Source organism: Rhagoletis pomonella, unplaced genomic scaffold (genome assembly GCF_013731165.1).
Source record: "Rhagoletis pomonella isolate Grant_MI unplaced genomic scaffold, Rhpom_1.0 Rhpom_scaffold_00012, whole genome shotgun sequence".
In the NCBI taxonomy this organism is placed as follows: domain Eukaryota; kingdom Metazoa; phylum Arthropoda; class Insecta; order Diptera; family Tephritidae; genus Rhagoletis; species Rhagoletis pomonella.
In genome coordinates, this window is record NW_023458566.1 from 9165211 (window position 1) to 9182033 (window position 16823).

Here is a 16823-nt window from a genome sequence, read left to right on the forward strand (position 1 = left end):
TTTAACAAATATAGGGTTCTTTGCTTTCACCGCTTTCTGATTTTGTTTGCACATGTAAATCAGCTGATCGTTTGACACTTTTCATGAACTTACAGGAAAAAAACTCCGGACTAAATCCTGTAACTTCTGACTAGGAACAGTTGCTCAGTTACTCTCTCAAATGTGTTCCCACTTACAGGTTTTATGTCAATAGGAACGACTTCTTGTAAGTTCTGACTAAATCCTGTAAACCGGACTGCTATTGGAACAGAATAAATAGATATAACGTGCACAGTTAAAACCAACGGAGTTCACGTTTACGAAGTGCGAATGTGGAAAATGAAGGCAAAAAATAATCCTACCTCAATAAATTAAGGCTTGTGTAGCATTCCCTTTGAAAACTTACTTTTATTGCTTTTTATCAAGTCTTTTTGATAAAAACTCGCATTGATTGGCATAAGTAGTCTGCGAAAGAGAACAAGTAATTTTTAGCAAAAAAAAACCGACTTAAAAAATATATATATATTTCATGATTCAACGATCGGATCTAAACCAGATTAGTATGGACCACCTCTGAGACACTACCTTTCCGATGCAAAAAGAATTATCGAAATTGGTTTGACGTGGTCCAAACCTATGCGGTAACATAAAAAAAAAAATAAAAATTTTGTATGAAGTGTAAAGCAGAAAATAATATTACTCATACGCCACATCGTTCATGGCCGTACTTATGCATACTCGTACATGGCGCTCATAACATTTTCCTTGTTCAAGTTTGAATATAGCCGTCATCGATTTGCCACTGCGCTGCTTGCTATGTTTGAGTTCCGTTCGCTTAACGAAAAATATTGCATGTGAAAGTAACAACAAAGTTAGCTGGTAAAGATGGACGATAGCAAGTTTGGCTGTACCTCATTGAGTTCGTTCGTTACGCTACTCGCTAACTGTTTTCGAATCGATGCCAATTCGGAAAATTGCAATTTTTGTAATTTGGAAAAAAAAAACAATTTTTGGCCAAACCTACATTCGTTAATTCAATCTTTTTTAAATCGTTATAATGGAATATTGGAAATACTTCCACAGTAAAAGTTTAATGATTTTTCGTGAGCTTTTATTTACCGACCATAGGGTGTGGTAAGTTAGGACAATAAAAACCGAGATGCGGTGTGTAAGCGGTCAATGAACTTTGGAACAAGAAAAAAAAATTTTTCCTCGAGACAAGCACATCGAATAATCGTACTTTAAGATCCGATGCCTTCGATTCAAAATACTGACATTAGGGTGGTACCTTGGGGGGTGATAAAAGCTACATATTAATGAACTTTGGAACAAAAATATTGTATTCTGCAGACAAGAGCATTGAAATATAATTCTTAAAAACCCGACTAAAAATGCCGAAGATGGGAGGAAAAAAGGCGACTCCTACTTTCGGTCGAAAATTCTTTTTTTCGAAACTGCTTTGCAAAAATACTTCAGATTCGAAGGAGTACGCGGAATTTATTTATTTTTTTCCTGGACCGCTCTAATATATATGTAAATATGTATACAAACTAATCGAATATATACCTAATGCCGGATACCTGTATATTTTCTTATTTCGGAAGTCCTTGTAACGGTATTTACAAATTATGCGGGAGTATACATATGTATGTATTTATGTATATTTGCACGTGTAGCCGCCACATAGAAATACCGTTGTCAATTTATGTATTACCTACAATACAAGTACAAATATGTATTAAATTATAATAATCCTCTAGGCAACCACGCACTAATTCCCGTATAATCGATATTATTTTATGTGTTCATCTAAATTTTTCTGCATTGTGCCTGCTCCACTTTATTTGAAGTGAACTGAGTTTGTTGGCAGTTGGAAAAAATTCGCCACTTATATCAACGAAAAATTGGAGTTTCTTATTTTTTTTTTGAATATAACCTTGCGTCTACAAATACACATATTTTCTCAGAATTTTAGTTGATCCGGAAGTTAAAAGCATTGAATTGCAAAATGCTTCCGAATATGCGTACACGACGAGTCTGTGGCCTACATTTAACGGGCAAAGGCTATGGACCACAAGCGAGAATTCCACCAAAATATACGGAAGAGGATTGGGATTTCAATAATAAAGTGAAATTTCGTATTACCTGTGATCAGGAGCGTTTAGCGGAGCGCATTGTGGAGTAAGTTATATACTTACAGTTTACAGTTTATATATATAAAACGCCCATAACATTTAGGGAGTCTCAACGCACTGTCGACGAAACTAAAGATACTACCAAGACTTGGCAGCGCGAAGTGGAGCATCATATGCGTGAGCGCACAAGCGAGATTCGATTTTTATTAGATGAGCTGAATAGGCAAAAGAAAACGGCTTTGTTGGAGGACGAGGCACTCAATACATATCGCAATCGTGTTCTCAATGCAATCGACTTTCTAAAAGAGAAATCCCTGGCTATAAATCAGCGCTGTCAAATATTGCGTGAGGGACGTATTGGTGTGGATCTGTGCGATGACGAAGTCGATCGTTGTTTGCGGCATGAATTGAAGGTTATCAGAGGTTGTCAGTGCCTAATGGATCGATCACTGAAAGAGGCAACCGAACAGATACGTAGTCTACGCGCTACTATATATCTGTTAGATAAGGATTTGGCACAGAAGGATAAATCTCTGCTAATCGATGAAAATAATTTAACGCTGCGTGAGACACAGCGTCATTTGGGCACCGGCAAAGATCTCTCCAATTTGGAATGGTATGATTTTGTTGTATTAAAAGTGCTTTTTGACTAGTGAAATTTTAAAGGTTAGCTGGACGTTTCTAACTTTAACAAGCGGGCAACTCTTGCACTAGAGTTTTATATGGAAAATTCCAAACATTAAAAAAAAAAAAATCAGATTCCGCGGACATATTATGTATTACATGGCGGCGTATGTATTCATTACTTTTTGGTACGCAATTGACATTAAGAGATCATTACCACACCAATTCTCAACTTAGATTGCTGTCATTCTCTTCAGACCTACCAAAATGTAGCACAAATGGAGGCAAGCGATGCGTTCTGATATTAGATGTACCGGTAGGGAGCATACATTTATGTCCAACAAGTAGTTTTTATCAGTGACCTCCATAAGAGAATCATCCGGGCTTTGACGGAATACAGAAGGTCTTAAACGGCAATTTTAGAGACCTTAGCGCTCGCTCGCAATTGCTCAGATAAAGGAGGTTTTAGATTGATTCGAAAACAACAAATAAAGTTTCCGCTTGTACGTACACAGTGACTGAAACAACGATTTAATCTAAATCTTCAGAATATTTCTGGGTATGCAGTTTTATAGCCCATGCAATTTTAGTCTTAATTTTAATGAAGTACAAGTTTCAACCAGCTAAAAAATTGCTTTGATTTTTAATAATTTTTTTTTTGTGTCTGCTTTTGGGGTTTTTTTTTATAATAAGTGCAATTTACAAAAAACTGACGTTTAATTTTTGAAGTTTTTTTACGAACGGTCTGCACATTTTATTTCATAATGCTTGATTCATTGTAATTGGTCATATATGTATGTACATTAGAGCGCATCACTCTACAAAAAAAAATCAGCACTGTTTTTCCATCGGAAATATATAATTTATTAAAATTTAAGACTTTCGCAAAATTATTAAGATTTAAGTGTGCTGGACCTATTTGAAAATACCTCTAACAAATCACCATTAGAAGATAGAAGAGTTTAAGCTTAAAAGGTTTGCATAAAAATGTTTAAAAATTTTATCACTGGAATCAAAATAAGACTTTTAAAAGCATTTCAATTCGGTCTAGGTCACGTAAATCTTAATATTTTTCCAAAATATTTTCGCGGAAGTCCTAAAATTTAGAGGAGTATTCTTGTACGAATCGAAAGTTTTGAATTTTTCTATACAAAAATTTAAATTTTCGATTCTTACGAAAATGAATATGCCATTTAATAAATTTTATATTTCCGGCGGAAAAATTGTAACTTTTTTTATGCTGATCCACCCTAATGTAAATACAAAAAAATCTTAAACTAATTCATTCCGCTAAATTGAGTGCTGTGTATAAACCTATGTTGTGTTTTCCAGAGGCCAGAGGTTATTTAAGCTCTTTATAGATTTTAGACAGATGCACATACATACATAGGCTAAAAGCTTCGTCTACTCAGCACTGGTAAAAACATTTAAGTTCGGCCCGACAGAGCTCTAGGCCTCCAAGTTCGGTAATAAGCTTAAAGCTGTAGCTATAGGCTTTTCACAATTTAATATTTTGAGTAGAGCTGCGAGCTATTATTCTTCAGGTCTCGAGTTCGCTTTTCAGTAGATATAGTAACATCAAAACCAAGGAAGAAATTTCTCAAAAAGCAAGTCCTCCAATTTAATTCAGAAAAAACAAGTATGTAAATTTTTAAATAGTTATAGTAAAATTTTCAGTACACGGCTATGTCCAATTTGAGTATTTCGAGACTTGTAATTTTTTCTCTGTATCCGGTTTATGTACAAATGATTATTTTTTTAAGTATTCTCAAAATATTTTTCTTACAGTCGCTACTCCCTCGGCGAGTGGCAACATACAACCTATAAAAATATTGAGGATAATGCCAAGGAATTGAATTCGGCTGCACAGTTGCGAGCATATATCGACTTGTTATTGAAGCAAGTATGCGAGGATATGCAAAATCAAACGGATCGCACCAATGAGGCTTTCGAGCGTCGTATCTCCGAAACGAAACATGTAAAGAAATGTTTGGAAGATAAGCACAACGATTGCATGAATCACATACACGAAATGCAGCGTAACATACATCAATTGGAGAAGGAGCTGGTCGATAAGCAACGTTCATTGACGCTCTGCCAGACACGATTGAGCAACCGTGCACGTCGTCCCGGACTTGAGTTGACTTGCGACAGTGTGCAGGATGCACTCTATCATGAGATGGAAGCGTTACAGGCATCCATATGTAAGCTAAATCAGAAGATAAATGAGAATAAAGCTTCGTTGCGTTACTTATTACACGTGCAGATAATGCAGGAGGAGGAGATCAACATTAAGGCGAACAGCATTAAAATTGATGAGGTGGATTGTATGACTATTAGGCAAGCTCTAAAATACCAATCATTCTAAATTTTTACACAGTTAAATTAAAAGAAATCTTTGAAATATAAAAAAATATTGCATTTGTAGAGAGTTATAATATGTATATATTCGAATGTTAGAAACCGCATATTCTTCAAACACTGCCATGTATCACATGTTCGATTTACAATAAAATTAGCTGCTTTAGAGGACTAATTTTAGCTAAGATTTTCTTTTAAAAACAAATCCAGGCAGGGAACGTTGCAAAAAGTAAGTATTTATTATTCTGATAGTATATATGGTGAATCAGTAAGACAGCAGATATACGCGATAGGGCCATTGTTTCATGCGCTGTGGGGCAAGTGGCACCGTTCTGTTGAAACCACAACATGTCCAAGTCCATGTTATCTAATTCAGGCAATAAAAAGTATGTTTTCATCTCACGATAACCTTCACCGTTCACCGTAACAGCGTTATCGGCATCTTTTTCGAAGAAGTGCGGTCCGTTGACTCCGCCAGCTGAAAAACCACACCAAACAGTGACTCGTTTTGGGCGCACAGTTTTTACTTGCAGTAAAAATTAGCCTCATGATGTTTTTTTTTTTTAAATCGGCACCGACGTTTGGATCACTTTTACGCGTTGTTCAACTGAGAATCGCTCCAAGACTGAGTTCTCCAAATCCTGTAGTATCAATTATTAGAAAAAAAATTAAATTATCACAAATAATTGCTTACATCACCCCATATATGTGTGTATGTAAATATTTAAGCTACCGTTTCTCGAGTAGGTATAAACCAAACTTTTATTCCATTACCATAGGTAAGCCAGCGCCAAAGATTTTTACGAGGTCGTTATTTAGGAATTGAGTTTGAGCTCCCACCTAAAAAAATTCTTTATAAACGTAGTTAGGCGTGGCTACTGTATTACCTGTTGTGGAGTTTATTAGTAATAACTCAAAAGTAACTTTAGCACTCATTCCATGCTACTGGACTCGATCTTTAATGGCAGATGTGTGATCAGGCAGAGTCGAAAGAGTAGCAGGTACATTGAAGCAAAATACCAGGAAGTTATAAGTTTTACTAAGTTACTGAAAAATCTGCTTTTGCCTGAATGGCAGAACGCCAAATAAGAAAAAAGAATCGCAGAACGGAAAGTTTGAAGCATCGAGGGTAACGAAGTTGCCGACGAGCTGGCGAGTGACGAATCTTTATCCGTTCTTTTGAAGCCGAAAGCATTTGGTGGAAAGATTTGGGTAGTTTTTGAGTGCGATATCTCTGTACACAAGAAAAACTATTAAAGGTTAGAAGAACATTAAAATGCCAGACCCTTTGGTTATCCTTTGGTAAAAAAGACCTAAATCCTTTAATTAGAGCGGTCTTTAGACTAACAAGGCCTAATACACTCAGGAATCGAAAGTTATACGTTTAGAACTTCGTCTATGTGCAAGCACGTAAGTTCAGTTTGGTTTGCCTTCGGCCAAAAAATGCCCCAACTCTGCCGATAAAATTTTTTCTCCGAAAATTAGGCAAATGTTCGGTTATTTGTAATACACCTTGGTTATTTCTACAATGATTTTGTGGTGGGAAACGGAGGGGCTGTGGCACCCAAAATTAGCATTTTGACAGCAAAAACTGAAACTCCGGTTACGCCATCCACAGTATTTTTGCGAATAACCCACCTCAAAATCACATAAAAGGAAACCGAATTTATTAATAAATTAGTGCTCGGAAATTCGAAGTCTTTGTTTTCAATTAAACCTTAATCCTTTTACTACACGTGACTGATTTTTAATCGGATAATGCATTTGGACACAGTCCGAAAATCATTGTACAAATAGCCGAACTGTGCCCGAATAATGTATAAACATTTATTTTTTTGGTAAATGTTAATAAAAATCAGTAATTTATAAAAAAAAAAATGGTTTAAAATTAATGCCACGCGTAAAGTAAACGAACAGACTTGGGTTACAGCTGGATATCTACGCATATTTTTAAAGTTCTACATCACTCTGTGTTTCGTTTTCCACTTTTCTGCTTAGCAATTTTTCATCGCTACAGTGATACGGATGGGAAATGTTCATCAATTTTTTCAGGCCATTTTATTTTGGCTGTATAAATATTCTGCTATTTTCCAAAAAATAGAGGTAAGATCTTCAAAAAGTTATATCGATTTAATACTTTGAAGCTATGTATTCCACTTGATCGAAAATATTGCAAAAAAACTAAGAAAAAAAGACATTTCTATAGAACCCGGCATTGTGCCCCAAATTGTGGCTTAATTTTCCCTTTTTTAACATTTTCATTACAAAAATGTTATAAATATAGTATTTTCTAGCAAAATGTCTAAGCGTGGGGCTGACGATGCAGGTGGTGGCGGTAGTGTCGCGGCTACCACAAACCTAGGGCAGCCACCGATTAAGAAGGTGCATTTTGAGCCTCACCTTATTGGGCCAGTATCGACGCTCGAAGAAATGGACATAAAAGTGCTGGAGTTCCAGAATAAAAAACTCGCACAACGCATTGAACAACGTATGCGTACGGAGGCAGAGCTGCGCCATCGTATCGAGCAACTTGAGAAACGGCAGATGCAGGATGACGCGGTTCTCAATGTAGTTAATCGATATTGGAATCAATTAAATGAAGATATACGTGTACTTTTGCAACGTTTCGATGCCGAGACGGCGGATGAGTCGGAAAATCGCAATGAAAATGAAGTAACAACGTCTTTCCTTACTCAGTTGTCCACATGGGACAAAGAAGAACTTGATGATAAGCTGGCCAATAGGGTACAGGTCTCGAAAAGAGCCGTAGCAAAAATTGTGCAGGTAATTGATAGAATTATGCAGCGTAATGAGAAGATCACTATAGCATTGAAAGAAGGTACTGGCGTATCAAGTGGCAGCAATTCGAACGCTAACGCCGAGGGTGAAGATGGCACTGATAATGTTACAAATAATCTGTTGCCCAATATTGACGAGACTTTAAAACAAACTCATATTGAAATTATGACAGAGAACCGGAATTTGCAAAGTTTGAACACTTCACTGCATGAAAAGTTCCACACTATTTCGCTAAAAATGAAGGAGTGTCAGGATGCGCTGACAGCTAAAGAAACGGAAAATGCCGAATTGAAGAACCAGATAGATGAGCTTCAATATGATTTGGAGAAAGTGCACTGTCGCAATGATAAGTTGGAAAATCATTTGGCAGAGGCAATTGAGAAACTAAAGGCTTACCATCAAATGCACGGCGATCCTAACAAAAGCTCTTCATCGGGCAAAACATCCGGAACAGCCAATGTGAATAGTCAACATTATGAAGATTTACAAAAAGAGCTCGAAGAATATCGTGAGCTTGCAAACAATCGCCTACAAGAGTTGGATAAACTTCATGCGACACATCGGGAAACGCTGAAGGAAGTAGAGAAATTGAAAATGGATGTAAGTATTTTAGAAGATGCACTAATAAATAACTTAATAAAAATGTATGCCCAATAGATTCGTCAACTACCTGAGTCTGTGATTGTGGAGACTACAGAATATAAATGCTTACAATCGCAATTCTCTGTTCTATATAATGAATCAATGCAAATTAAGACAATGTTAGATGAAACGCGGAACCAGCTGCAAACCAGCAAAAATCAACATTTACGACAAATTGAAGTAATGGAAAGTGAGGAGTTAATCGCGCAGAAAAAGGTGCGCAGCGAAATGATTCAAATGGAGGATGTGCTAGCACAAATTCGGAAAGAATATGAAACTTTACGCATTGAATTCGAGCAGAATATGGCAGCTAATGAGCAAACAGCGCCAATAAATAGAGAAATGCGGCATTTGATTACATCACTGCAGAATCATAATGGACAGCTGAAAGGCGAGGTGCAGCGTTATAAACGTAAATACAAAGATGCTTCGGCTGACAATGTGAAGGTTAGTTTGTTTATTTAAATTAATTTATGAACTTAAGTCTTCTAGACGATGTAGCTAAGACATTGCACATCGATGTGGGCTTTTAACAAATTCGTATTCTCTATTTTAATAACCAACCACAATACTTTCAGCTGCGAAAAGAGGTAGAGGACACATTAGCTAAGTTAGAAGGTACTAAACAACAACCTCCCACGGCAGAAGAAGTAAAACAAGAAAGTGGAAACTCTGTGAAAGAAGAAACCGCTACAAGCGGTGGAGGAGCAGCAGGCGCCGGTACAAATGAATCATCAGCCGCAGTAAAAGATGAACCAGGTGCCAATGCTAAGGGTCAGAACGATATTAATGATTGAGTACATTAAACTATATTCAAAGAATTCCAGGTGATGATGGTGAAGAGGAAACGAAGGAGCAAAAGGAGGGTATAAAACAGGAAAAGAGTTCGACAGGTGTTGCTGCCGCAGCGGGAGAAAAGAAAGAAGCACAAGCTGCCAACAGCACAAACAGCAATGCTACAAGTGGAGCAAACGCAGGAAGCACACCATGCACAGCTAATGTTAAAGTGGAAAAAGATGCTAAGGATGTGCCAAAAGCAAAGGAAATCAAATTAATGGAATCTGAAATAGTGCGAGACTTGAAAGCCCAATTGAAGTACGTTTATTGTTGTTATTTATATACTATAATTTTATGTGTATGTATGTGTTTAACTTTTTCTTCGGCACCACAAATGTCTGCCAATCCCATTAAAATACTAATTTTGTTTGCAGGAAAGCATTGAATGACCAGAAAGAAATGAAGCTTCTTCTCGACATGTATAAGGGCGTTTCAAAGGATCAACGCGATAAAGTCCAGCTGATGGCTACAGAGAAAAAATTGCGCTCAGAAATTGAGGAATTGCGCCAACAATTGAAAAAGATACAGGAAAGTAAGCGTGAAGAGCGTAAAAAGTTGGCTGATGAGGAAGCATTACGTAAGATAAAACAACTTGAAGAGCAGAAATACGAATTACAAAAACAAGTGGCTAGTCAAAAGCCAGTGGAGAATACTTGGGGTGGAACTGGTGGAACAAATTATGCCCGTCCATTTGTTGGTTCGCATGAGGAAGAAGCTTTGTTGAATGAAATGGAGGTGACCGGGCAGGCATTTGAAGATATGCAGGAGCAAAATTCTCGATTAATACAGCAGCTGCGAGAGAAGGATGATGCCAACTTTAAGCTTATGTCGGAACGCATCAAAGCCAATCAAATGCACAATTTGTTGCGAGAAGAAAAGCAAATATTGGTCGATCAAATGACTACGCGAGATACTCAAATTGAAGCAATGCATATTGTATTGCGTAAGCTGGAAGAGAAAGAACGCAGCCTACAAGCGACGGTAGCCACTATAGAAAAAGAATTAATGCTGCGACAACAAGCGATGGAAATGCACAAGCGAAAAGCCATCGAATCGGCACAGTCAGCAGCTGATTTAAAATTGCATTTAGAGAAATATCATTCACAAATGAAGGAAGCGCAACAAGTGGTAGCGGAAAAAACTAGTTCACTGGAGGCGGAAGCCTACAAAACGAAGCGTCTACAGGAGGAGCTCGCGCAGTTTAAGCGCAAGGCTGAACGTATGAAAAAGATTGAGATGGCGGGTAGTACTATTGATGAAGTAGTTCTAGAAGAGATACGTGAATATAAAGAGACGCTCACGTGTCCTTCGTGTAAAGTTAAGCGGAAGGATGCGGTGCTTTCGAAATGTTTCCATGTCTTTTGTTACGATTGCTTACGTACACGTTATGAAACTAGGCAGCGAAAGTGTCCTAAATGTAACTGCGCCTTCGGTGCAAATGATTATCATCGCCTCTATTTAACTTAAAACACTTACGCTACATTATTATCATCATAACATATTTCGCTAGTAAATATATTTTAATTTAATTAAAGTTGCTAGCTTGTTGCTCTCGTAAGCGCAGCAAAGTTTAGCTAAGGTCTAAAGCAAGCTCTTGCAATTCTGTAAACTTTCCATGTCTACTATATAAAATCCATAAACTATTGATTTACTGTTAGATGTATGCAGAATACGCATTAATCTTTGCAATAAATTTACCTCTATCACTTGATTTGTGTGTGTGTGTGTGTGTTTTTTTTTTTAATTTAGATTTAGCGTTTTTAAATGATTTTAGGGAAAAATATTTATATTTTTATTAGGAAAAAATATTTGTATATAGTAATAAATGGAGTAAGCATCTCACATATGAATTACATGTAGACAAGAAATTCTACCCGTTCCAGTTACGTAGACCTAATTGTCGCGGGAACCATCGAACCTTCGTTTTTGGTAATATTGAACCGATAATAAGAAACGCCAATAAGAGTATACCTTTGGGAATTTGTACATAGTACATTCATATGTATGTATATCAAAGTATCCTTATCTAAAAATAATAATTGAAAGCAATTCCTGCTTTCGCAAACTTGAATAGAGTTGAGAAGTAAAGGAGGCTGACGATTTGCATAGCGGGCGTTTCCGTATTGTGTATCTGCATTTAGGAATGTGTCCAACCGGATACCATATCTGGGTATTATTCCACAACAGTATATACCTTTATTTTTTACTTACCAACTTGCATACCAACATTATAGTAACATTTAAAATTCTCACCGCTTCTTACCGGAAGTTGCTCACTATATTTCATGTGGGCACTAAATTTTTTACATAAACATATTTGATTTAATTTTTAAACGTTTGAACGCGTAATTCTTTCATATTACGTTAAAATGCCAATCGAGTCAGATAATTTGTACAAGTCAAATTTTTACTGGCGCCAATCTTCAATGCGGAAGCTGCCATTCTCTTGCCGTTGTCACAGGAAAACTGTGTAACATATCTGGTTGTGAAAATCAGATTCGCAAAAGGTGGCCATTTCCTCAATCAACCAAACAGAAGGGGGAAGGAAACACAAACACAGGGTTGCAAATTTGTAGGGTGCACTTAATGTTTATTTTTTTTTGTGTTCCGATTCGGAAAAATTCTTTTAATGATGCATTTCCGAACGTTACTTTGCGTCTTAAGTGCGCAGTTTTATAACCAACCATCAACCATTCTGCACGAAAAAATTACTTATACTGTTCCAAATAGGATCAATGAAATCAAATCTTTTTTATTTGATCGCAGAGTTCTTTAGTAAATAAAGGTAAATACATATATACTTTTAGTTTTTAAATTTTTTCGCTATGTTGTATTTTTTCGGCCTTTTCTCGTGCTCGTAATTTCATACTAAATCAAACACAACCCTGCTATAGTGTGGCAAGATAAAAAAATTCCCATACCTTTTTCCATGCAGTGCCAACAGCATTTGCGATTGCATTTCTGTACGATCCTACGCCGAGTGCGGTTGAAGTGCTGTTGTTCACTATACGTTGCGATTAATTTTTCGGTATTTTTTTTTTGTACTAATCGCTCGCTTTAAATCGAATTTGTATTGTGTGTAAATGTGAAATAACGAAAATTGTAGTGAAGTTTTATTACAAAAATAGTTGAAAGAATAAAGTGAAGAGCAAATATTATGTATTAAACAAATATTAAGAATACTTGAGGCGTAGAAAATTAGAGTGAGTTTGAAAGGAAGTTCATAACTTCCGCAGAAGCTGAAGATTTAATTGATTTTTCACCCAGCGGTGAATGTGAGTAAGTGTGTGTGTGTGTGCGCGAAATACAGCTGCTGCAAATTTGCTGGCTGGTGGTACAATATAGAGAATTAGAAAGTAAAGGTTCGGTTTTAAAGTACATACCTGTTTTTTGTTAAATACAGCTGTAAACATATTCTGACATTACAAATAATAGCAAAGTGAAACGATAATTTGACTTCAATTTTTATTTATCGAAGCCGAATGGAAATAATGTTAAGTTTAAATTACCTATAACTTTAAGCCGACAAAAATATATATTCTTTTAGGTGTGTGAATTTCTATATACATATGTATTTATATACATACATACATACATACATAATGGAATCATGAAAAACTGGAATAACTACAATGTCCTGTTATTAGTTCTATTGTATGTATTTTTTTATATTATTCATGTAAGACCAGCTGCTTTGACATCGCCATACACTATAGGCCCTAGCAGCAACAGCAGCTGCCTTCCATTATGTCCTTGTCCTTGATTCTGGCGCATGTGGTGCTTTGGCACGTTGTGCCCTATTCTATTGTCTTTTGTCGGCTCTAGGAGGCTCTTATTCAAACATATTTATGTAGATATGTATGTATGTATGTACATACATATTGTACACGCAAGTAATAATTGCCAGCGCTGATCATCAGCCGCAGTTTCCTTTTCTGCTCTTATGAATCTTGTTTAGGCTCCTATCTGTGTCCTAATCTCCACGTCAGAGCTCTAATCCAGTACTCCATGAACTTACAGGTTTTTACACGAACTTGCAGGAAGTTACAGGAAAAATGTTCCCATACTCCAAAATCCTGTAAATGAGAGCGATTTTTGGAGAGTTGTGTAGAGAATGAAGTTACAAGATTTTAGCCGAACTTTTTCTTCAGGTCATGAAAATCATGAAAAGTGTCGAGCGATAAGCGAAAAGTTTCGTTGTTCCGTACTTTTTGGTTGTTACTCACTTGTTTTACTCTTACTTCAGAGAGTAATATTGCGGTTAGACATTTTTATTCCTATAACCACCTTAAGCGAAATGGCCTTTTGAAAATAATAGTTTTTAGAAATAAAAAAAATTACGAGAAACTCATTTTTCTAAACGAGTGTAGTACATATTTTATTTATGTACATATTTACTCTGCCGGCAAAAAGTATAGGCACATCAGCTTTTTTACAATATATGCAACAATTTTTATTGCAATATTTTTCCAAAAATTGTTTTATAACAGTATAGTTCATTCCATTTCTAAACTTTGTGCAAAACACGCGAAAATTCAGCAAATTTTCATGCAAATTTTCAACTTTTTGAAGGTGTTTTACATTTTTTCCATATAAAGTATTTTCGAAAAATTTTGGAAAAGATTGCGGGGAAAAAATTGCAAAAAATCGACTGCATTTTTTATAAAAATAAAATTGATTGGGCTACAAATCTGCATACTCAAAAAAATTCCAAAAAAATTTGATCAAATAGTTGAAAATTTGCATGAAAATTTGCTGAATTATCGCGAGTTTTGCACAAAGTTTAGAAATTATATTTTTATGTATTTTGTTGTGGAATGAACTATATTTGTATAACAAATTGTCGGAAAAATATTACAATAAAAAATGTTGTATATACATATTGTAAAAAAGCATCTGTGCCAATACTTTTGCCGGCAGTGTATGTGTACATATACATATGTACACTAGGGTGGTCCTTAAATGTGTGAAGCACATTTTTACACCACATTTCCTAAATCTCAACCCCTACGTCGATGGTTCCGATCGAAGATAGTTAAGGCGTGTCGCACAGGAGACAAAGTTCAAATTCCTCTATGTTAAGGCGTGTCGCACTGGGGTCAAAGATAAAGTTACCCTGTGCCACACGCCTTAACCGACTCCAATCGGGACCAAAATTTATATGTGATATCTTTGAACGTGGTATTACCGATTGAGGGAGTTAGACTGAACAAAAATTATTCATTTGATTTTAAGGACCACCATAATGTACACATGCATGCTAATAGTTACACATGCATTTAAATACATACATACATACATATAATATGTATTTAACGGCACAAAAGTTAAAACAACAAAAATAAACCGCATCGCGCCGATCGAATCAGCCGACCCGAGCACTCACATACAATCGTCTCTCGATGAACTAAACAATTGAAGCCAAACGGCATCACAATCAATGCAAACGCAAATGTTCATTACATATATGTAGTGTATAAACAACAATAATAACCGCCACCACCACCACCGCAACAACAACAAAAAACCAACACCAATAATATCATCAGCAACTACTAGCTACCACCACACCAACTTGGTGGAGACCCCCTGACATTTTCATTTCTATTTCCTAGGCTGTTGTGGCATAGTGTGGATTTTGTTTTATTTATTGTTTTTATACCAAACGAATACATACATAAATACATATGCATGTATGTAACTACATCCAATACCATTATCTCTAGCGACAACAACACCAGCTGCATAGAAAGCCTAAACTACAGCTCAAGAATCGACAAGATTGGCTGGGGTATCGAGGAAATTATAGGAGCCCAACCACAACGCGCCGTGACGAAGCCATCATATGGTCGTTTTGCGCTGAATTTATGGGTAAGTTATACATATATTGCCTGTATGTATGTACGTACATACTATGTCGCACGTAACAGGCAGCGTATGCCTATCCGCATAAAATGTGTTTTTTTTTTACCAATACACCATACACGATTTTTGAAATATCATTTACGCGCCATCATCAACAATAGGAGCTCAGTGCCACATTCAAGTCCGCATTCAAGCATCGTTGACAATTTGTACAGAGGCAAGTACATACATATGTATGTATGCACTATACATATGTATATGTAGTTTCAATCCCACTCAATGGGGGTTTTGAAATCGGTGCTTTAATTGCTAATATGAGCCTAAATACAAAAATACATACATATATGTACATACATACATACATACTTTTGTACAATTTTATGTGCATAATCGCGTAACTGAAACTGCGGTTTAATTGTTAAGGCTTTCGCTTTTTTGATTTGCTTTGAGTTTTTTTTTTACTTATTTTTTGCATTTTTGTTGTTCTTGTTCTCAGATATGTACATATACATATTTTATTTTTGTTCAGTGGTTGGTTGATTGCACGTGCTTATCGCACTATGGTACAAAAGTAATTTGACTGGAAGTCACTGTAAAAGACGCCGCGGTGTGCCGGCCAGAGTTTTTGTTATGCTGACTACACACGGAGGCTTCTTCGTGTGCAGCCCAGTTTCTCATAGAAATCGTCGCTTGAATATCAAAACATTTATTATTTTACTTATGTTGGTTACTGCTACGGTTACCCCGTGTGCAGTCAGAATTATATTCCCAAATTCATACATATAAACGTTAACTTATAACGGGAAAATATTCCGTTTTTAAGTAGCATAAGAGTTCTATGAAATGAAAGTTTAGTTGGATTTTTTTTTATTTATTTTTACAGCATTTTTTTTAATGCAATTTTTATATTTGTACATATCTTCGCCTGCGTAAAAGATTGTCGTATGTTAATTTCGGCAGGTTGTGGGAAATCGCGATTGAAGTTTGGAATGGAATTTTCTCCAAAGTCTCTGAAAATGTTACTAGTTCACAAAATTCTTAAATTATTTATTTTTTAATGTTTAATGTTAATTAGCTTTGAGTTTATGAGGGATTTTCTTTAGTAAAATTTTGTCATAAGCGTGATTTGTCCACAATTTGGCAGCCATTTTGTATGAAATACGACAAAATGTGATCAATAAATATCTCGTAAACTAAAGGAGATATCCAGAAATGGAGAACGTCATCTTTAAGATATTGATTAGTTTAATATGGCTGCTTTACTAACTAAATTTTTACTAAATTATAGAAAAATTTGTAGTCAATATCTCGGAAACTAAAGGAGATACCTGAAAACTGATAAAACCAATTGAAAGACCTTATTTCAAAATATATAACTGCATTTAGAACTAAAAATCGTCAAAATTGCGATTACCGATTACGACAATCTTTTACCTAGGCGACGATATGTAAATATTTGCTTGTAACTTCTATAAATATGTAAATACATACAACAACTGCGCAACCATTGCAATTAGAGAATTATACAATTTTAACAAACTGAAATAAAAGCGACCATGATGGTCAATTTAGGCTTACATA

General features: G+C 35.9%; 4 protein-coding genes across 13 annotated transcripts in view; all 4 read left to right on the forward strand.

Moving 5' to 3' along the window:
• The window catches only part of LOC118747809 (ribosomal protein S6 kinase beta-2-like), a 78516-nt gene extending 73929 nt beyond the window's left edge, over positions 1-4587 (forward strand). For all 3 annotated transcript variants that reach the window (XM_036481967.1, XM_036481968.1, XM_036481965.1), the window contains one exon: positions 4527-4587. In XM_036481967.1, coding sequence (XP_036337860.1) covers positions 4527-4565 — 39 coding nt within the window. In that variant the 3' untranslated portion in view covers positions 4566-4587. The remainder of the gene's footprint in view (positions 1-4526) is intronic.
• On the forward strand, positions 1957-5131 carry LOC118747808 (tektin-1). The gene is made up of 3 exons (XM_036481964.1): positions 1957-2160; positions 2218-2730; positions 4527-5131. The coding sequence occupies exons 1-3, from the start codon at positions 1988-1990 to the stop codon at positions 5104-5106; spliced, it is 1266 nt and encodes a 421-aa protein (XP_036337857.1). The 5' UTR covers positions 1957-1987; the 3' UTR covers positions 5107-5131.
• A 1949-nt stretch (positions 5132-7080) lies between these two features.
• On the forward strand, positions 7081-11088 carry LOC118747811 (E3 ubiquitin-protein ligase Bre1). Of its 2 annotated transcripts, none has more exons than XM_036481971.1 (6): positions 7081-7202; positions 7384-8498; positions 8556-8987; positions 9119-9314; positions 9368-9635; positions 9752-11088. In XM_036481971.1, exons 2-6 carry the CDS (start codon positions 7398-7400, stop codon positions 10842-10844), a joined length of 3090 nt encoding a protein of 1029 aa, XP_036337864.1. In that variant the 5' UTR covers positions 7081-7202; positions 7384-7397; the 3' UTR covers positions 10845-11088. The 2 variants fall into 2 exon arrangements, with proteins under 2 accessions (XP_036337864.1, XP_036337863.1); XM_036481970.1 differs by having other exon boundaries at positions 7394-8498.
• Positions 11089-12339: 1251 nt separating this feature from the next.
• LOC118747812 overlaps positions 12340-16823 on the forward strand; it is a gene marked incomplete at its 3' end in the record, with an annotated part of 31400 nt that continues 26916 nt past the window's right edge. The window contains 2 exon segments of one of the 7 annotated variants that reach the window (XM_036481972.1): positions 12340-12580; positions 14705-15248. 7 annotated transcript variants of the gene reach the window in all.

Bases quoted from the DNA above. Each gene is read 5' to 3' on its own strand.
- LOC118747808 (XM_036481964.1), top strand. From the start codon at position 1,988: ATGCTTCCGAATATGCGTACACGACGAGTCTGTGGCCTACATTTAACG. The intron at 2,161-2,217 runs GTAAGTTATATA...CATAACATTTAG, and splicing joins TTAGCGGAGCGCATTGTGGA to GGAGTCTCAACGCACTGTCG. The intron at 2,731-4,526 runs GTATGATTTTGT...TTTTTCTTACAG, and splicing joins GATCTCTCCAATTTGGAATG to TCGCTACTCCCTCGGCGAGT.
- LOC118747811 (XM_036481971.1), top strand. From the start codon at position 7,398: ATGTCTAAGCGTGGGGCTGACGATGCAGGTGGTGGCGGTAGTGTCGCG. The intron at 8,499-8,555 runs GTAAGTATTTTA...TATGCCCAATAG, and splicing joins TAGAGAAATTGAAAATGGAT to ATTCGTCAACTACCTGAGTC. The intron at 9,315-9,367 runs GTCAGAACGATA...AAAGAATTCCAG, and splicing joins ACCAGGTGCCAATGCTAAGG to GTGATGATGGTGAAGAGGAA.